The 22050-nt window shown below is 38.5% G+C and overlaps 1 protein-coding gene across 1 annotated transcript in view; it reads right to left on the reverse strand.

Moving 5' to 3' along the window:
• POU2F1 (POU class 2 homeobox 1) overlaps positions 1-22050 on the reverse strand; it is a 105551-nt gene that overhangs the window by 24695 nt on the left and 58806 nt on the right. Inside the window, exons 2-7 of the mRNA XM_032208155.1 lie at positions 19721-19786; positions 12764-12864; positions 9891-9944; positions 8135-8254; positions 6243-6422; positions 428-554 (exon numbers count right to left, since the gene is read on the reverse strand). Coding sequence (XP_032064046.1) covers positions 428-554; positions 6243-6422; positions 8135-8254; positions 9891-9944; positions 12764-12864; positions 19721-19778 — 640 coding nt within the window. The 5' untranslated portion in view covers positions 19779-19786. The remainder of the gene's footprint in view (positions 1-427; positions 555-6242; positions 6423-8134; positions 8255-9890; positions 9945-12763; positions 12865-19720; positions 19787-22050) is intronic.

The following is a 22050-nucleotide window of genomic DNA, read 5'->3' on the forward strand; positions in this document are numbered from 1 at the left end:
AGCATGGATCTAATCCAGAAAGCCCAGACTCTCTCCAGGTAGCTACTTCCTAGGATTATGACTATGAGTTCTGGAAAGCAGTCTTCCCAGGAAGCCTCCTTCTCTAGACCCTGGCCCAGAAATTCACGTGCTGCATTTCCCAAGAGTCCTTGCTAACTAATGTTCCCATAACATAATCTCTGGGCTGATCCTTGTAGGGAAGTAAGATACAAACTTTGATAAGGCTGAGGTCTAACACCAAGAAAGAGCCAACCTGTTAAGAGTCTCCTAATTGCAATACTCTTATTTCTCCAAGGGAATATCAACATCTAATGAAGGCATATAAACCTCCCGAGTTTCAGCTTTTCCTCCAAGAAGCTACGGCTGTTGTGTTTTTTTTTTTTGTTTGTTTTGTTTTTGTTTTTTTTTTCTGGCAAGGAGCACTTACCCTGCTGCCCCTGCGGTGTTTGTGAGATGATGAACTGTGCTGGCTGCAAGTTGGTTGTTGGATGCACCAACACAAACTGTTGCAGGTTGAGATTCTGCTGCTGAAGCTGCTGCAAGTGCTGCAAATCCTTAAGGAAACAGGAGGGGGGGGGGGGGGGGGAGGGAAAATAAAAGGGGGGGAAAAAAAGGGGGGGGGAAGGGTGGAATAGAGCTGTGTGTTAGACATTTAAGTCATCCATGAATCCCAATTTAACTACATTTCCCAACCAATTACATTATACCATTCAGACATAAAAAGTGTATGTCAAACACAGCAGTTCTGCTACTAAATATCTTTTAGACTGGCAATATGAATTTCACCGTCCTTAAAAAAAAATGCTTACTAAATAACCCATCAAAGCCTTTCTAACAGTGTTCTGCTTTTAAAAAATAATAATCAGTTCCCCTCTCAAAGTGTGTAAGTTTTCAAATACTTTAGCATACAAATACTGTCAGCACTTGCATTTCTCAGACTTGTTTTTTGCAGATGCAACTCTGCTACAACATTCATTGTTGCCAAATCAAGCACATTAGCTAGGAGCTATTTTTGTTTATAAAAACAATCTGCAATTAGCATTTTAATTAGCAACAGGAAAGCAAAAAATTAGATTCTTAGTATGCACTCTGGTTGTTTAGGTCAAAATTTGGGAAGCTGCTAACCCAAATAGTATACAATCATATTTGATTAGTTTTGAATGAAATTACAATAAGCTTAGTAGATATGGCTACAACTACGGGCAAAAGGAATAACCCCAAACATTGCACTATTGTAGAACCCTACTTTTATGTATTTAAGCCATTCAGAACTGTTAATTTTCTATAATTAAATGATTGGTCTTGATGTAAATGCTAATCTCTGAGAAACTGAATCATCACAGTTCAACTTGCTGTTTAGCTGGAGAATGAAAACAAAACTACTTTTTAAGAAAATCCCTCAAAACTAGCCCCTTTCTTTTCCAGAAAGGACGATAATTGAAGAAAATTAAAGCACAGCATAAAAACAGCCAACTGAACAGTCAATATGAGAGTTATCCATACACATATGCAGAATCTTTCAATCTTCCCCAGAAGCAGCTATTTCAAAACAGCTGCTCCCTGCCAAGCTGGTGAGCAAAGTCAGAAATACCTTCCATTCTTACAAGCTCCAATTCAACAAACAAAACACTTCCCAAAGCTTTCTTTCAAATAAGTCACCCGGATACCTGAGTATCTGTTTGTTGACAGATTCCCTCTGCTGGGTCCACCTGTGTCAGAAAACATTAGCAATGCCAGCCTAACTCTTAAACCCTTGCTCAGTCTGATTGCTTGAACAGAGCTGCTCCCATTAACATACCTCCTAATGTACTTCAATTAAAGTGAGCCAGACTAACAAAGACCTGCTTCTTAAGGCTTATAAACTAACCCCCCATACATTTTGACTGACACAAGTTAGTGAGCTCTCACACAAGCAGCTCTGCCAGCAGATGTGACAGGCCATCAACTGCCAGAAGCAGAAATGGTGATGAAAAGTCAAGACATACTGACAAGGATAACTTTTTATTTAACCAACATTAACTACTACCATTTGCAGAATATATCTACCCACCTGTGCCCTTACGGTATTTTAAAGATGCTAAACTAAGACCTAAAAGCTGCAACCATCTTTTTCTGGGGAAGGGGGACAGGAGTGTCAGTGGGTGGAAAGGAAGACTAGGGGGTTGAAGAGTCCCTTGATTTATGAGACCACAAACATGCATTACAAGAAAATGACTACTTAACCTGCATTATAAAGACACTGGCCATCAATCACTGAGGCAACTTCGTCACATTAAGTCAAAAGCATGCAGTGTAATAATACGGTAGACAGACACCAGATGGCATTGACCAAACAATGCCCTTTAAGAAATGGAAACTTCTATTTTACAAGAGAACGGTAAAATAATTTAAAAGCGCCCCCAGCACAAGAGAGTGTTTTTTAAGTTTGCTTTCAGAAAAATTGAGAAGTACTGCAACCATTCCTATGAAATCAAGGTCAATTTCTTTCATTAAAAAAAAAAAAAAAAAAAAAAAAAAAGGACTTGCTCCATTTTTTTCCCCAGGAACATTCTATGTTTCTTCTGGTTTCACGGCAAAGTTATATTGGACGAACTGCTATTAAAAAAAACTCCTCCTACTTCTTGAGGCCAGTGTGACATAGACCTCCACTCATTTATTCATTGATATTAAATACTCTACAGGTTATCTTTGCAAACTGAGCAGACCCTCCAGCACAGAGGGCCTTACACTGAATTGGACGTGAGTACCATGATGTAGAGAAAGAAAAAAAGAGTAGGGCAAGGTGACTAAAGGTAGAGAAACCTGTGTGGAAAGAGACAAAGAGAGGCTGAAGGATGAAAATACAGGTGGATAAGAAAAAAAAAAAGTATAAATCCAAAAGCTAGAGTTCAGAAGAAAGTTTTGAAGAAAAGAGCACGGACAGAAATATACAGGTTGCAGGCTTTCCAACACTAAAGAAAACAAATGTAAAGTCCCCAGATGACCCAGTAGATCTTGCATGATTTGAAAAACCACCACGGAAGATAAGAATTATGTACAAGAAAGAGTACAAATAACAGGACAGGGTATTGAGTAGTGTATTTCTAAGATCAAAGCGAAGGAGAGCTTTTTGTTTAAGACCAAAATATTCATTACACAGTACTCAGCTAAAACATTGCAGCTCTTATCATCAGACTCTTATACTTTAATATGAGAAAGCTGTTTTTAAATCAAGGCCTCAGGATAACTGGTATAAGCAATCCTATTCTCTGCATCTGTCTTGGTAAATGGTATCTTGGCTGAGTCTTGTTTAAATACAGAAATATAATTACGTAATGTAGAATGGAAGTGATACCTCCAAGGCTAATTGCTCAAATAGCCCTATTGGTGCCTCAGATGCATTTGAAATCCAACTTTATTTCTACCTTGGCAAAGTTTGATTATTTCATTAATTGTCTCACTACAATAAATCTCCCAATAGCAACCATGCAAACAACTCCTGACATGGTTTTCCTAGGCTGTTCTTTGTTTTCTGAACTGTCAACTCTACAATACTATTGCAAGTGCGTAGAAAGAGGTAGACTGATTTTTGTGGAAATGTCTTTTGGTGCTTCCCAAGAAGCTAGCAAGATCAAAGCAATCCAATTCCTACTTCAGCAGAATAATCCACCAAGAAAAGTGGAATATCTTGATATGAGGACTTTATTCAAGCTAAAATTCTAAATTTGATGCCATTATTTCAAGTTAGATCTTCACTAAATTCCAGTATGTCTGCCATTTTGAGGTTTATACCATATAAACACTGACGATGGATCTGAAAACAAGAAGTTTACAAAGTACTCCAAAACTTGGTACAACTGTTTAGTGATGATTTCGCATCAGCCCAGCAGCAGCACTAACATCTTAACAGATTTCTGCAGCAGATACCTTACGTTAACTGCAGTGCACATTAAAGAAGTCATGCTTGTGCAATTAGTTAATTAAAATAAATATGGTAATCCCCCTGCTGCAGAGACCTGCCAGTTAATCAATTATTCAAAAATCATCAAATAAAATAAACACTCAGCTATTTGTATAATCAGCTATGTGTTTACAATAGCAACACAATGAGGAGCACTGCTCATAGAACCGTGTTGAGACAAGTCAAAAGACATACTGATATCCTAGTACAAACTTACACAGTTTTCCATAACATATCACAAGCTATGTCCAGCAGCTGCAAAAAAGTTATGCCCTGAACTTTTATTGTAAGAGGAAGCTAGAACAAATCAACAAATCTACACTTATATACCAGAATAGCCTATCCTAAAGGAGATTGTTAAATCACAAATTTAAGAACTCAGAAGCCCAAGAAAACAAATGAAACGTTAGTTTTATTCTACTTGCACTACAAATACACATTATATAGTGGCAACTACATGATCACATACTATTTTTCCATAGAGCCTCATTCAAGCACACAAGACAGACAATGTTCACTTCAGAAGATCCTGTTTGATGGCATACGCTTAATCATTTCAACTATACAAAAAGTCTTCTCAGAAGGCTTTGCAAGTTCTAGAGAAAAACCCAGCACTAAATAAGTAATTGGAAGTGCACACGTTCTCATAGCCTCCCACTGAAGAGGAAGAACAGGATAGCAACATCTCACACATGAACAAAAATGACACTGAAAGCATCGACCATGTTGGCCAGGTAAAGGTAAAGCCAGAAAGCTCAAAGTACAGATTTAATATGAAATTCTAACACTCAGTGTTTCAGTAAAGCAGACCTCACTATCCTTAAGTTGTACACCCAGAGGATAAGAGGCACATGACTATGGATCACTTACATTTAGGTCAAAAGGTTGCGTAATAGCAGATGAGAGCTCTGACACATGCACAGAGAGATGCAAGAAACTAGCTGTCAACTTCCTTGACATGGACATTTTCTATTCTTTTGTTGAAATAAAGTCTGTCTTAAGGCTATATACAAAGGCTTAACAAAATTAAGAGATGGTCTTGGTAACTCAGTTTCCTTAAATGTTATATCCTCGAATCATCTCCAGATCATGACAGTACGCCAAGAGTCTCATCAGACAAGGTCAATACTAGCCTTTGAATCTGGGCTTCTCGTATGGCATCACAGTAGCCTCTGCAGGGACTGCCAGAGGTCAGAACATTTAGACCAACACCACAAAGAGTGGCTTCAGCTAATAAAGAAAAAACAGTAACAGAACCAGGCTCCACGGTGGGCTTCACAAACAGCTGTGATATTTCCGTTCTTAATCAGTTCTCATCTTCACTTCTTAGACACTTCACCCCAATTGAATGCAAGTGAACAGTCTGAATAGAAAGCATTGGAAAGCCTTTAAAAGCTGCTCATGGTAAGAAGCAGTGACCTTGGAGATTACCTACCCAACATTGTACAGCTAGACTAATCATACTGAAATATTACATATCAATAACTTTACTCTCTGGAGAAATGGACCCCAACACTAGCAACACAATCACCTGTAAATAGTACTCATGATACCTATGCTCTACATTTGGTTATTCTTGTCCAGAAGCCTAAGCAGTTTCAACACTACATGTGTTAGTTGTTGAGTCAGTGGTGCCTCATTCTCAACACTAAATTAAGCCAATACTGGAAGATTCAGGAGGATCTTTGCTGCTCCTAGTAAGTAGAATTTCCTTGGCAAGCAGTTCGTCAGAGGTAAGAATTAACAGGTCTTTAGCAACAGGCCATAAAACTAGACAAATTCTGACACGACTCATTCTGGCAAGATTTTCTCTAGACAAACAGGAACACTAATATTCTTTGTCACTGAACTCTGAACATTAAGCACCAAGCCAAGTTAGCACACTTATCTGTCAAGTCAAGCTGCCTTTTTTCAGCTGTCATTTTATTGTTTGGACCTAAGAAGCATCTTTCATGGTACGTGGATATTTCTTCCCATATCTAAGTCTCAACAAGTGGCATATCTATGGGCCTCTTTCTCTATCCATTTTTCTCCCCTTCACGCTAACTACAAGGAGCAAAATACTGAAAATACTGTATCTGCTCAGCTTCTGGAACCAATTCAGAATCCTAGTGGAACTGTTAAGCACCTGGTTTACATTCTCAGCTATAGCCACCAACCTCACAGCTAAGGATGAGCAAGGAAAGACTAAGAGTACCTCAAGGACTCTGGAAACTCATTGAATAAGGAATAAAAATATTACTTCAATGATGCAATTTGTCAAACTCCTTCATTTTCCACCCTCTCAAGCCTCAAGGCTCACCTGTGCAATCTGTATTGGCTGAGATAGAGGGATCTGCGTCATCGGCGTTGCAGCAGAGGCCGAGATGGTGGCACCAGCAGCGCTGTGCTGCTGACTGGCTGAATGCTGCACTGCAGCTGCCAGCAACTGTGCCTGCGCCTGTTGTAGCAATAACTGTTGCTGGGCTGGCGTCAACGTGAGCTATAAATAATTAGAAAACAGCCATTAATATCGGGAACAGCCACTTTAGCTACAGAGTCATTAACTAGCCCATTACTAGTTATATTAACCAGACATTCTTAGAACTATTACTACAGTTCAGCCATTACCTACCCAATGACTTTGGCCTTAAATAAGGACAGCTGGCTACTCAAACACGCTGTATGAATCAACCTACCACAGAACTGACATAAACCAAACCGAACAAACGGAAACATTGGCACTTACTGGAACCCACTGAACCTAAATTTACTTCTAAGTTTTCTCCATAACTCTACCAGGAGGTTCAGGGAAAAGGTAATTAAGTAGCAAGCAAAAGAAAAGAATCAGTAATGCCAGGACTTGAAAGGAAATTTACACCCAGCAGAACAGCAAGTGATTAGCCAGATGAATGAGAAGCAGGAATGCTGGCTATGGCTACTGAACAAACTGATAACACCCCAGCTGCTTCACATTAGCATGAATCCCTGCCATATTCCATCATTTCCATTATGCCCTAAGATATAAGTAAAGAACATGAGATCCATTTGTTTCTCTCCAAGTCTCCCCATCCGCCTTTTTTTTTCATTGTTATTAAATAGAATAGAGTTGGCAACTTTACATCCCTTTCGTTTCCCAAATACGCATTATCTCTGTGAAACAGGTGGCAGCAGTCTCTCCTTTACATGTAAATGAATCTTGATGCCCATATTTACTACAATCCATATCTGCCTAGTCCTAGAGTTCTGTGTCCCACTACTGCAGACATTCATAGAACAAAACCAACATTTTTCTCATTCTCAAAAAGTCTTGAAGTTATTAAACCCCACACACTCTATTACAACAGTCTCACTTTTAAAACTTCCAAATATAATTAAGCAGAAGCTACATAGGATATTCCTTGCAATATAGCTTACTAGAAGATTCAACTATTGAACATGAAATTAAGATAACATTTCATTCAGCTGTAGAGATGACCTAACTTAACACTTCAAATTATAAGTATATTGCTAGAACTACCCTAAATTCCTTATTAACATGAAAACTCTTAAAGCTGCAAAGCTGATTACATGGAAGCAAGTTCGCTACCCAAACCAGCCCATTCACAAAACTTACTTTTTTTTTTTGTTGCTATTGGTGTTTTTAAACTGACTGAAAGCATTTAGGACTATTTAGAAGCACCAATTGAACACCTATCTACAATTCCTCCAAAAACTTTGCAAAACTCAAAAACTCAAAATTGGTAGGTTAAAATAGAAGGATTGAATAAGCTTAAGGCACAGACCATCAGAAGTTACTTAAAAAGAAATTTATATGAAAAGAGAAAATTAGTGACAGCAGTTCCATCATTTCTGTTCATTATCTTAACTCAGGTAATCCAGTATGACATGTTCTCGTCCTTGCACGCCTCATTTTAATCTTGCAATAAAATAAAAATTCCTCTTTAAGACATCAGTGAATTCCTGATGTGTACACAGCTTTATTGCAGAATTTTATTTTTATTTTGGGGAATGCAAACAGTTTGCAACAAAAACAGATGACTGAAGTGTGCTTCCTTGAACAGGAAAATATTTTCTAGTTTCTCTTTCACTCCAGCTTCTTCCTATATTAAAGGAAATGACAGTAACCTTCACTGACAATTCTACGGGGACAGCAATAGTGCCATCGTTTGCCGGACAGGAGGCTTTACTACAGTACTCGTGGGTAAATCTTACCCCGGTGATCTGTCCTCCGGCCAGCATGAGCTGGGTTTGGGGTATGGCCGCCTGCACTGAAGGCTGCTGGGAAGGCTGGCTTGGCTGCTGAGAGTCCCCAGATTCTTCATTAGATTTAGACTAGGAAGAAAGAATACAACTCTTTATAGTGTAAAACAGATGTTAATGTATAACACTGCTATCTCAACACTGCACAATAAAAATCTTTCATCTGCATACAAAAAGCCCTTGGGTTTATTTTAAGAGTGGGTTTAAGCAATGGCTCTGTGTGCCCACCATCTCAGCTATGATTGCTCAAATATGTCTGTAGGTAATGCAGTTTGAACAAAACAAAAAGACTCTCAGGTCTTTTGTGACTCTGACATTATTTTCAGATCTCATTTCATTTTATGCAATGCAACTGAAGCTGACACTACCTTGCACTGTAAAGAAAGAAAAGGTTGTTAAAATTATTCATTGCCTAAAATCCTCAACAACGGAACATGGGAAAGGAGATTGTGTTTCCATTTTCTGTATTTGCATCCTGCACCTCTAAGTCATCATATTGTTTGGCTTATAGAGAACTTGTCTGAGAAATCCTCACAGGTTTATCCACTCAGAGCAGAATGCACAGTACATACAGTGCTTCAAAATAATCAAGGTTTAGCATTTAATTGAATGCTGCTTTATTTTGAAAGGTTTGTTGTTATGTTTTGTTTTTGTTTTTTTTCTTAAACAGAAGAAATTGTGAAGACATGAGGGAGGAAATACAAGTGCATGAAGAGGGGGAAGAGAGTTTTATGATAATTAAAACTGGTTATGCAGAACATTAAAATTCAGCATAGATTTGCATATTTTCCACCACCTGTTTTGGGGACTGCAGAGCAGGCTAATTAACATAAAGGCTCTGATTAATTCTGCCAGTCATTGAGCGATAATTACAGCGCAGGACTGTAAACATTCTGCACTGGAGATACAGCCTGTTTGCCAACATCTCTCTCAGGGATGGAAGTTTACCATGGCAACCAAGGCAATTTTCTGCCTCCTTCCTCTCAGAAAGGAAGGTCACTATACCTCCTCTTCTTTCCAGATTGTTATTATGTATAAGTGGGTCCACATTCTATTGCATTTCATGTAATGCACTACCTACGTCCTTTAATAACAAGCAATACCGAAACCAGTTTTCAATAAAACTATGTCCCTTGCCCCTTAATATAGTACTGGGAAGAAGTGGCACGTTAACCAATACGCTGAAGTGTTCAGCATCATAAAAAGTTTGAAAGCTTTGTTGTCTCACATACATTATTAAGCAATTACTTTGACTTATTTTGAAGTTACTGCATGTTGTTTACACAAGCAATCTATGCTAGCCATATTACACAGCTAATGTCATGTTATATTCCTATATTCAGCTACCAGAAATAGGAACAGTTTACGAAGTAATACCTGCTATGTTTAAAGGAAGTGAAGTGGAAGAACATGAAATACTCCTGGAGTTGTACAGCTTTCACAATACATTACAACACCTGACTGAACATCAGAACAAAATGAAGACCACTGGATGTTCTAACTACCTCAGTTTCTGCATCCTTACAACCCTAGTCCCAATTTAGAGTTGTGAAACTACTATCCCTCTGTATCTACCACTTGCAAGACCTATCAAAACGAGAAAACAGAGTAACGTATCAGGGGTTCAAAGGTATCTCTGACAGGACCAACAAGTTGTTTAGAAGGCAGAATGAGAGAAGGACGAACAGCAGAAGGAAGCAGTCTTTACCTGTACATTTAAGGACTGAGCAGCAGCCTGTAAACTTGTTCCAGCGAGCTGGACCTACAACACAGTGCAAAAATGGAAGTGAAGTAATGCTGAATCCACAGAAAACAGTGTAAGAAGGAAGTACCCACCCCCCAAAAAAAACTGCCCCAAGAACAATGCCTGTCCCTCTAACACTCGAATCACTGAAATATAGGGGATGAGCTTCAGACCAGAAAAAAAATTAGATGTATATCTGTATGACTCAGTGTTATTTGTCTATCTCTTGTGGAAGGTATTCCTGCCTAGGGACCCAGATATTAAAGTGGAATTGAGTAGAAACAGAACATTTTCAGGGTGGACAGCCTATTCATTCTGCTTGCTGCATAAAAATCCACAGTTCAGGGGAGGGTGCTAAGCTCTACTCATCATCCTGCTAGTATTTCAGAATAGGTCTTACCCCAAATATGCACACTGCATTCACCTGCTTCCTTATAAGACAGAGGAGCAATCACCTGCATAGCACAAAACCCACAGCAGAAAACTCTTCCACAGATCAACCCGATGAAGTATTTGCAGTCAGTCCTCAGCTACTGAAAAGACTGTCTCAAAACAGAGGACTGGAAACACTTCACAAAGGTGGTATTGATCTAGGTATACTCAAAACTTGAATTCAACGTTTGTGATTAACAGACAGATCCAAAGTAGATCTTGCGTTACCAGCAAAAAGAATCTGATGTTTCAGAAACAGGTTTTTAAACACTGGCATTTTACCTATAAGAAGGATTTTCTCTGTATAACAAATGCTAAGTTTTTATTTACTGAAGACTGTTTGAATCAGTTTCTCCTTGTTTCTACCACCACTCCTGCTACAAATGAGCAATTCCATGTAATTACCAACACTTTCAAAGGTCAGATTAACAGCCCGTAGTGAAGTCCATCTCTAACCACGTTTGAAAACCACAGCTCATTGGAAAGACAGATAACACAAGAAAAAAATAAAGTCAAGATGCACCACTCTGGCATCTATAAAAATATGTCCACACATAACATACATCACAAATGTGTCAACATATGTGTAAGCACAGGAAGGAGAGTTTTAATTTAACATACTTCAATTTAAATTAGTAACTTGAGTATTTGAACAAGCAACCCTTAAGAGTCACTATGGAAGTATTTCCTACTGCTATGGATGAAATCCTACTAGACTTACTAAGCACGTTCTATATGCAAGCAAACACTCTCAGAAAAGCTCCTCCTCACCACAAGGAAAGTACCGGTTTCCAATTAATGTAATCTGAGCTTTTAACATGAATTAAGAGCAGAATAATAAATAATAAATCTAAATAATAATATCCTATTGTCCAAAGTAACAGACTCAGATTTTTTTTTTTTTTAATCAATTGCATAATGATAAGGACCATAAAAGACTAAGTGCATCACACTCAGGTACAGCCAGAATATTCTTGAAAATCTCTCTGAACACAGTCTGGACACCCCTTCCACACACATTCTCTAATTAGGAATTAAATTGCTCCTGAATATTGCCTATATACCAATATTTTGTATTGGTCTGGAGGAAAGCAGCATGTGTTAAGGCTGAATAACATCCCACAAAGAGCAGTTATACTAAAAGAGGATAGCCAGTTTTTGAGTACCACACACCCACAGGTACATAAAAACAGTTGAGATTTTTCTTTGAACTAGAGTTCCAAGAAATTAATCACTTTACCAAACATGAAGTTACAAAGATCCTTACAACTGTTTAACTAAATACATTTCCAGAGCAAGAGAAAGTAGTGCACTAAATAAAACTACTGCCCTCTATCAACAAAACAAAGCCTAAAAAACAACCAGCCAACAACAACAAGCCCCCTAAAAACTCTTCAGGACAGCTCTGTCTCCCTGTTAAACACATAGTGACAAGCCACAAATGACAACATAGAAAGCAAAGCAAGTTCCCAACATCAACCCAATCATGCTTGTTTCCACCAACATCTTTCCTGCTTTTCCATAGGCATGAAATGCAAGGCCAGGTTATGCTCTTTTAGGATGGCATAAAAGCCTCAGTAGCTCAATTATACCGCAACAACCGTGCAACCCCAGACCCCAAGCATTCAAGGTCAGCCAATTATCTGCAGTATTTTTAAACTTCAAACTTGATGTCAAGGAAGGGAAAGAAATTAGGACATTTGTTTTCATATATATAAAGTGTGATCAGGTTAAAAAACTACAAATACACCCCTCATGCTCTTCTTCACCTAAGAATGCCCCATTTTGCTTCAGCCTACATCTAAAGATCCGCTTTGATTTCCTAAACACAGTACCAGAAGAATAGAGGGACGGTAGTAGAAGCTATGTACTGTCTTATACACAGGTACTTTTTCTTTAAATAACTCTTTAAAAACTCACAGAACCATATATGCTTAGTACGTTCCATCATTTCATATTTTTAGTTACTATGTAAGAGCTCAGAAGGTTGGAACATAGCGCTGACTACCCTTCAACACCATTTTTGTTTCCCTCGCTAGGCAGTGACAGTTTCAGAGTCTTGGCAGCTGCTGGGCTAACGCAATCCTTTAGCAGAAAGGCTAAATTTGACCTTACATTTCAACTCTGTATGTCCATTAACAATTTTAAAAAATATACTTTAGGCAGTTACAAGTCCCAAATAGATGCTTTCTGGTTCTCCCCAGTAGCTCTCACCCTGACACAGTCTAATGCAATGAAATGAGTGCCACAGTAAAAACTTTTCCCTGGCTAAGCTACTTAAGCATGTGGTGTGCCCACATATTCCTTTACATGACTACCCATTATTCACAGAAAAAGAGTACACAAGAGAAGTTGCATTTGTACCTGCCTGAGTCTCCTTGACTTTGAAATGGGTCTTCTCTTACCTGATGAAGGTGCCCAAGGAAGGCCTGGGCCTGGGCTGTAGAGATTGCTCCTCCGACAGGCACAGGCTGCTTTTGAAAGTCCAGGCCATTTGTTTGCGTGCCTGGAGGAAAAGAGATATGAACTATTAGCTATGATATTTACTGAAAGAGAATATGATTGTACTGAGACTTACAAATATTTCAATGTAATTAGAAAACACTCAAGAATAACAAGAATTTAACTGAAAAGAGGTTTTTAACTGAAAAAAACTGTCACTTCCAGATTTTGATAATATACCTTTCCTCATTTGAACTGAATCAGCTCCATACTTAAATTCTTTAAAATCACCTTCCCTACCCCATGTAAACTGTTATCTCCATCATTCTTGACCATGGTTTGTGAATCAAATGGCTGCGTGCTGATACGGTTGAAATGTTTCAGTTCTGCATACACTCTCTATTCAGTACCTGAATACAATCTTTAAGTTCAGAAAGCGGCAAGAACAAGGTTCAGAGATAGTCACCTTTCATTCAATATAGAAAAATAACACGTGAAGCAAACAGAAGTACAATGTACATAGCAGTTATGGGCCACAGTTTATTGATAAAAGATCTCTCCCCATTTGCATGAATAATTGTGCAGAGCTCTCATGACATAACTGACTGTGCTTACTTTTGCTCATCCACTTGCATGTAGCTACAAACTGATTATTTTCCTACATTTTTGTTGTCTTCTTCCAAGAGAGCTTGGAAGACATGAAAATCCTCAAACTATCCCTAGGTAATCATATTGTGAGGAAGACAACTGAGCACTTTCTCCACAAGAATCAGAGAACTCTCTTCTGTAAAGAGAACCATAAGCTATACTATGAACTACACAACTATAAAATTCAAAGAATCGTTCTGTGGGGAGATGATAATAATCAGTGTTGGGGACTACCGGTTCTTTATGTTGGGTGTTACTACCTACCATGGCTAACAACAATAAGGAAGAGCGAGTTTGTCAGGCTGTATGGAATTTCTAAAACTTATGATGCAATCTTAAAAAAAAAAAAAAAAAAAGTGACTAAAATGAAGTACAAACAGCATTAGACTTGCATGTTCATATCTTCACAACAGATCTTGTTCATTGCTTATGGACAGGTGTTAAACTAATTCCTGCTTCAGAACTCTTTCATCATCTACATTTTTTCTTCTGCAAAAGCCTAGCTTATCTACTATGCAAAAGAGTCACCGTTGTTAAGTAACAACGGGGGTTTGCTATCCCTTAGAAATATCTGCAAAAAGCAAGGAGGCACAAAACTTGATTATGAAAATACACTATACAATATTTTACACTGCAGTTTTGACCTACAGCTTACAGAAATAAAATTCCAAAGATGAGGTCACAGTTCAATTAAATCCAGATATAATGTAGACAGTCAAGCACCCATTAAGGTGTACCTAAGGCGGACATTCGATGTGTGTTTCTTTTGGTGGAGGTGGTGTGAGGGAAGAATTGATGAACTCTGTTTTTCACTCTGTGCTTTGGACCAGGTTTTACAGACTTAGAGAAATCTATTGCAGCCAAAGATCCATAGACAAGTTAAAAATACTGAAATTTCTAACTACATAAAATTATTTTGCACAGTGAATCTAAAATTCCAATTCAAAGTGCATGGAAAGGCTATCACTGGCCTGAATTGATCATGAATATGAGTCAGTTGCATTTTGCCAAAGAAAGTTAGGTAAGAAGATCTGTTGGAAGAGCTAGAAGAGTTATGTCCACTCTTTAGAATAAACTGCAGAATTCTCTCAATGCAAAAGTGGGATTCTCTCAATGGGAAAATGACTAGGTCAATATAAAAAATTAAACTCCAATGAACAGCTACTGTAATTCAAGGAAAACAATCTACAACCTCCTAATTTAAACAGATGCTTTGAATCAGTTGTTTTCAATCTGCACCAAGGAATCGCCAAAAGCAGGGAAAAAAAATAAAGAAAATCTAGTGTAAGGCAGGTGTTTCTCATTTCAATCAGAAACTTGCAGGTTTCAAAAAAAGTGACCCATTTCCGAGCAAACTACCTGGAACCCTCACCTTAAATAAACAGGTGAGGTTGTCCCAGTTAGTTGTCTTACAAAAAGAGCTTCAAATCATGATACCATATTAAAAAAGCACTGCTACAAGTGCGAATAGAGATGCTCCAAGCTGGCACTTCTGTCAACTCTTCATATGGAGACTTGAAACAAGCCCCATAGGTTTGACAGTTTTGAACAAAGCAAGTTAAAAGGCTGAGCCTTAAAATATTCATTGGTCCCAAAAAGCTGTTTAGACAGGTACTGAGAGAAATTAACATTTTCTTTAAGTCAGTCCTTGAAGTACTATAACTCCTTCCCCCCACACCTCCCAAATTTCAACTCCAAGCAAAAACAAAAACTAAACCCCACCTGTTCATACTCTGTGCTACTTGCACCCTATGCTTTCTTTCATAACTGGAAGTAGTGTCCCTTTCCCCTTTGGATGAAGCCTTAGTTTTAGAAGGAACGCTACCAAGGTTGCTTGCATTTATCACAGGATGCCTACATCTTTTGAAGAACAGCAGGGAAAGTGAACTTTGAGTCCAGGATACAAGTGGCTTTGCTCTTAAGGTGCTCCTAAGGATGTGACAGCATGCCTGTGGAATCCAAGAAATCTGGTAAGGAGACTGGAAAATGAAGCTATCAGAATCAGAAGGCCAACACAGTGCAAGGACGTGGAAAGACCAGAGTGCCACTTTTCTCAAGATGAGTTAAATGTAAAAGAAAATAATATTAAGAACATGGCAGATGGAATCACAAGTACTGTGATTATAATACAAGCATTTACATGTTTTCCATCTCCTTCCTAGCTCTCACGTAACTGCCAGAGCTGATCTAACAGCTCATCAACACCAAAAAAAGTGGGAGTAGAAAATCTCAGTCTCTTATCTCTTTGTTTCCAGATACATGATACCTGTTCTACCCCTTCTGATATTTCATGGACACAACAGTAAGTCAATTCACACTGCTAACTGAGTAGAAAACTATTCTGGTGAATTGTTCCTTTTCGCTTTTGGACAAGTTAATTCATATCTCACTGAACTGGCAAAAAAAAAAAAACAAAAAAAACAAAAAAACAACTATCTTAGCTTAGGGCCTGATAAGCAGCAGATGATGCAAACAAGGGGAGAATGGAGAGTTGGCAGTACGCAAACAAGCCTCCCCCCATTTCCAAGTTGCTGGGTTGCAGCAAGCACTAGGATGAAATTTCACCCTTATAGCCTGAGTCCAATGCAACTTAAGCACCTTTATATTCTGGAATAAATTTAGTCATGAAGTTAGCTAGTTCAGGGAGCTGATTTGGATGAAGACTAATATAGAAAGTGCAATTAATTTTCAGATGAATCATATCTTTGAACCATCTCACTCAGTGCCACTCCAGGGAGAGGAACAGAACATGAACTACTGGGGCAGCCTGAGCTTGGATTAGTTTGTACTGTCTTAGAACCATACCCTCCAGAGGACAAACAGGACTAAACAGAGCAGGAAGGAAGCACTGCATCAGCAATCAGAAAAAAAACATGCTTTCAAAATCCTAAGACAAGAATCATCAGAATTTAGCCCAATCTCACAAACTGCCCAAGAAAGCAAGAGGAGAGAAGAACTACAAGTCTGGGGAGACATGGAATAAGGTACGAGAAAGGTCTTATGAAGGGACAGCAAGCAGAGAGAAGGAAGATTTCCAAACTAACTTGAGTGGGTATCTATCTGCACTGTGCCGTGGGAGACGTCTTCTAGCACTGGCATTACATTTCCCCATCTATACTGTGAGCAAGACAGATCCCCAGTACCCAAAATTTGTTGATTCCTTATCCACATTACTAATGAAAAGTTTAGTAGCAATATACACCCAACATGCTAGCAGTTCAAGAATATTTCACAGTCCCTCTCTCATAGACTTTCTTCTTCTGGAAACTGGAAATTCAATTTCAGAAAATGAGGCAAAGCAAACAAGAATACTTAGAAACCTTCTTTCAAATACTACACTTAAATTTTATTATTTTGCTGCTATGTCAATGCATGCCCCAAGGCTACAGTTTTCAAAAGACATTATAACTTTGGCTTTCATACTACTGCATTCACACAGCATTTTAAAAAGAATATGCACTAAACAAGAAAAAAAGTTGAATTGTTCCGGAAAATTTTCCTACATAAAGGAATCAAAAAAAGCTATCAGTTTTCTTTAAGACAAAGTCTTACTTTCTCTCCTTTTTTTTTTTTTTTTTTTTTTTTTTTCCAAGTAGATACTAGATGGCCTATCCAGCCACTGCTCAAGGTTGGAAAAGAGTTGTGTGAAAACAGCTGTCCAACAACTTTTGCACGCATTGAGACTTTGTTTTTAATTCATCTGAAATATGGGTTACTTTTTCAGATCCTTGCATGGGAAGTCAAATTAACACACAAAGTTAAAATCTGTTTCAGGCATTTTATTGTGACTAATTTCAGCAAACTTCACTGTGTTTTCTAAAGAGTGTTAGAAATACAAAAGCCTCATTTGTTAACTTTAATGAAACTTCATTATCAACTGAGAACTTTTGATGTTGTCATCTTCACCAATGGTAACTGTATTTTTATTCTCCTTCAAGTGTTTGCTCTGCCCAATTCCATATCCCATAGTATTTTCTCTTAAAATTTTCAAGTCCCATCAGCTCATTGCACTGAAAGCAGGAATGATCCAAACAAACAGCCACTGAGGATCAAGAGACAGACGAGCCGTGCTTACACGGTAGACTCAAGTGATTTATAAGTGTCACCAGGAAACAGACGATTACTGAAAAGCCACAAAAATCAGAACTCTGAGCATCCATAAAAATAATCTTCATGCGTGTAACTTCAGAGCTTATGCTCCCTAGACAATCAATGGCACTCCCCCTTCCTTAACATCTGACTTGACTTCTTCTTACTAAGTATGCAGAGCCCAGAACCAAAACCAGAATACCCTGATCAGAAACCTAAAATTACTTTCCATGAGTATTGCTTTAAGGGTTTAATGTCTGTCAGTTGACTAACACAACTGAGACCCCAGAGAACATCACAAAAGTTATTAATAACTACCTCCAGTGGTTTATGAGCACTATATGCTTGAGAACAAAACAAAGACCACAGAACAAAGGGCCCTCAAAATTCCAATATTGTTGTAGTCTGGGTAACTTTAGAAAAATAGATCACTAAAAGTCATGAAACATATGAAATGAATGACTGGGAACATTTAAGTTACAGAAGCAAGGTTTGCAGAAGGTCCAAACACCAATAAGAGTCAAACATTGTTAATAAAGTTACCGTAGCATGATAATAAAAAAAATACATTGTAATCCCTTTTGTAATAAAAGCATCTACAACAATTCTTCCTTTCTTTGTACCATGACCACCATCCTTACACTGACAAGTATGTGCCAAGGGCAGCAGAGCCAGGGTTCTGCTTAAAGCAGGTGTAACACTTCCGTGATAATGGACCACCTCCAAATAAACCAAGTCCTCCTCCTGAACAGCTCAGTTGAAGCAGAAATGCTAGTTAAAGCTGCACGTAAATCTAAACTTTCGAGAAAGTATACTCAGGGAACTGAAGTCAGACAGAGCAGCAAGTCTGAGTTTTCTCAGAGGTTTATACAAACCTGTCAGATACAATGGTTCAATAAGAAAAGGGATATTTAAGACCATTGTTCTCCTGATGCTTTGATTATGAAATATTTCTAGCCTGTACATTTTTGAAATAATGCTATAAATCATGCTAAAGGAGTATTAAATAGATAATACATCATTTTTGTACATGGAAAGCTATTTGTAATAGGGGAAGCACCAAACAACTGCAAGCATAAAAATAGAGATGCCAATAAAAAAAATACATAGGTAAATGAGCTGAATTCCTTTTGACTGACCCCATCCATGACAGAAAACATCCAGCCTCTGAGATCAGCATCAGGAACATTCAGTCACTGTTAGCTGTATTGAAATCTCGTACAAAGAATAAGGAAACACCAGCATAAAGTAAATTGCTAATTCCAGCACATCTTCAGAATTTAAAATAAAAATTATTGAGCAAAAAGGAGGAAAATAATTCTCCTCACATAAGGTAACTAAACTTCTCTTAACTCAAGAACAGGTTCCTTCCTATTACAATTTTCTCTCCCTGAGAGCTACCCTGAGCTCAGAGAAGATTTTGTGTTTGATAGAACTATTTACTGTCCATTCAGAATTGTAATTTCTCATTTCTAAAATGAACCCTAAATTACCTGCAGAAAGGAATTAAGGCATGAGATAGCATGACTGAGTTATGGTGACTTAAACTTCTTTAACGGCTTACAAATTGGCCACATCGTGATGATGTGCCCAAAGGTACAATGGCCCCAATACAAAAGCTACTCTGTCCCAGCCAAATTTCAAGGTTCTGTTCTAACACATGACAACATTACATAGAGGACTAACAGTTTTTTAACGTTGAGGAGTTATGCGTTCTCCCTTTGCCTTGTTCCTGAGAACTGCTGTCACTCGGATAAAGTCTAAAAATGGAAATAAGATTAGCCAATAGCCCACATCTGCCAGGGAAAATTTCAGCCCCAAAATAAATGGAGGTTAGAGGTGCCAAAGATACATTCTGACAGGAAAGGATGGGATGACTTATGGAGAACAGTGGCACAAGACTTTCTGTAACATCAGAAGCATTACAAATAAGAGGAAGAAGGAAGGGGAGATCGTATACAAATATTGATAATGTGTGAGTAGGGCCTGCATAGAGCAGGACTAATGATTTGTTTTCAGCTTGGAGACAAGCAGCCTTCTCAAGTCTCTAAAAACAGTAGGTGCAGGATTTTTCTGGGGTCTGTGTTGCTGTTCCTGTAAACTGGTAACGAAATTTCACTTTTCATTTCATATCCATTTCATTCCATCAGAAAGTATCTGTGCACCGATTCAGCATTTCTTACCTGTGTTCCCATCTCCACTCTCCATCGATGGTTTACTGGTTTCTGACGGATTGTTCATTCTTGAGTCTGCATTGAAACAGAAACAAAGATGAAGTAACACGAGCAAAAAACACACAAACCTATCTATGCTTCCTTGTCCAGGAGACATACAGAACATCTGGGATTTGGTAGGTAGCTTACCCTAATTCAGCTGATTTTATAATAAGAAATGAACAGAAGCAGAACACAATACTGCAACTTCCAAATAAATACTGTTCCAACATTTTTTGTCATTGTGCACATATGCGAAAGCATAGAATTGAAGGAATAAAAGACAGCATGTTGGAAGCCAAGGATAAGTAAAACTTTATTGTAAGTTCAGTGGAACTGAAAAGCAAGAAGGAAAAATAGTTAAAAAGGAAGAAAACTATGAACAGATTCAAAAATACTAGTTCTGACCACCAAGGCCTATATTCTCCTTAAACCCTCCACAAGAAAAAGAAAATTCAGGCAACATAATCAAATAGATACCATTTATGTAATTCTTCATTTTTATTTTACAGGAATGTCACCGATATTATTTGGGATTCCCTATGTATTCATGCAAAAACCTTATGAATATGAAATATTTCTCTTCCTTCTCCCTGTAGATCAACCTATTGAAAAGTCTGCTCTGGACCTGAAAGCTTGTCAGCTGAGTACAGTGCAACAGAGAGGGCCTCTCCAGATGGTAGGCAGAGACTAATGTTTCCATACACAGGAATCCATACAGATGTTCCACGTACAGCATCAACTCCACAGCTTATTACCCCCTCCTTCCTAGCTACCAACCGTAGTGTGTCACATTATTGCAAACCAAATCTATAAAAAGAATCTCAAGACAGACTAGCTCATGAAATGAAGCATAAGCAAATCCTTAAGCACATTCTTCCATTCCCATAGCCCATTAAATACAAATCAAATGACCTCAAAATTAAGTCTTTAACCTCAGGATTTCTGTTGCTTTCTACGTGCTTAAAAAGGTTACCTCTTTCATCAAAGCAGTGATTTCCAAAATACCAGTGGCCTGAAGAGGAATACAGTAACAGCATAAACGCCTGTATCTTTCCCCAGGTATTTCCAAGAGAGCCCAGACTCTTCATTGCTCTGCAGTCTAGGAGAGTTGCAGATGAGAAGCCAGACTATTGCCATGTGCTACCATACCACGTGCTGCTGCCCAGAGGAAACCAGCGCCCTCCTCGGGATATCAGAACCAGGGGCAAGGGCAGAGGAGAGACACACATATGAACCAAACAGAAGACACTTGGGCAGTGTCTGAATGAAAACAGGAGTCACATCAAAGGGCATATTGATTAACTAGATGGGGAAACTAGTTAGAAATGCAGCATATAAGACAGAAAAAGGTAGAAGATGTAACATTTGGAAAGACTCCAGTAAGTATTGTTGTCTTAAGTCTTAAAAAATGTAAATATTTTTAAAACTAATGTAATTTTCCACATAAACAACTACTACAGTGGAACCAAGTGGGGCCTAGAAAATCCAGCGGATTGTAACAAACAGGAACCTGCCTCAAGTTAGTTCAGCCTCTCCAGAGTCTCAACTCTTCTTTGGGAGTTTCTATGGCTATGGATCACATCTTTTAAGTGTCAGCTGTGTGTACACCTGATACCTCAACTGGCCTCAAACATACTCCCTTATAAATGTTACTCTTAGTACAAAGGCAAATGCATTAAACTGCCTTTTGGAACAGGGAGCAAGTGAGGAGAGCCATTCCAGCTGAGCACTCCTGGCCCACATATCAGCAAAGGGCTGAAGTTTTGCCCTGATTTCCACAACCTCTGAGTAGCACATTCAAGATAAGAGTTTGCAGCCTAGAACAGAGCTCTGCTAAGGCTGCAGGTACAGAACCTGCTGCTTCCCAGCTCCTCACGTTGTCATTTTACACATTTGGATAACATCATACACACTCCAGAAGCAGAGAACACAGTTCCACTGACTATGCAGGAAATAAGCTTTTTTCATGTTGGTTGACAGCTTAGATGGGGCTTTGAGCAACCTGGTCTGGTGGGAGGTGTCCCTGCCCATGGCAGGGGGTAGGAACTGAGTGGTCTTTAAGGTCCCTTCCAATTTAAACCATTCTGTGATATGCCACTGCCTGCTGATGGGTCTCAAAAAAGAAATAAGTTATGGTTTTATTTAGTAGCTATGTGTACCTTGAGTTTTTTGTGGTAACAGCACATTTATTTGAAATGACTATAGGTAACATTCATTTGATAGCATTGATTTAGTTCCTTGACACACGGGTGGCTATTGAACTGTTTTTTGGTTCAGAGAACACTTGAACAGGACAC

The sequence above is a fragment of the Aythya fuligula genome, chromosome 1, assembly GCF_009819795.1.
Source record: "Aythya fuligula isolate bAytFul2 chromosome 1, bAytFul2.pri, whole genome shotgun sequence".
Classification (NCBI taxonomy): domain Eukaryota; kingdom Metazoa; phylum Chordata; class Aves; order Anseriformes; family Anatidae; genus Aythya; species Aythya fuligula.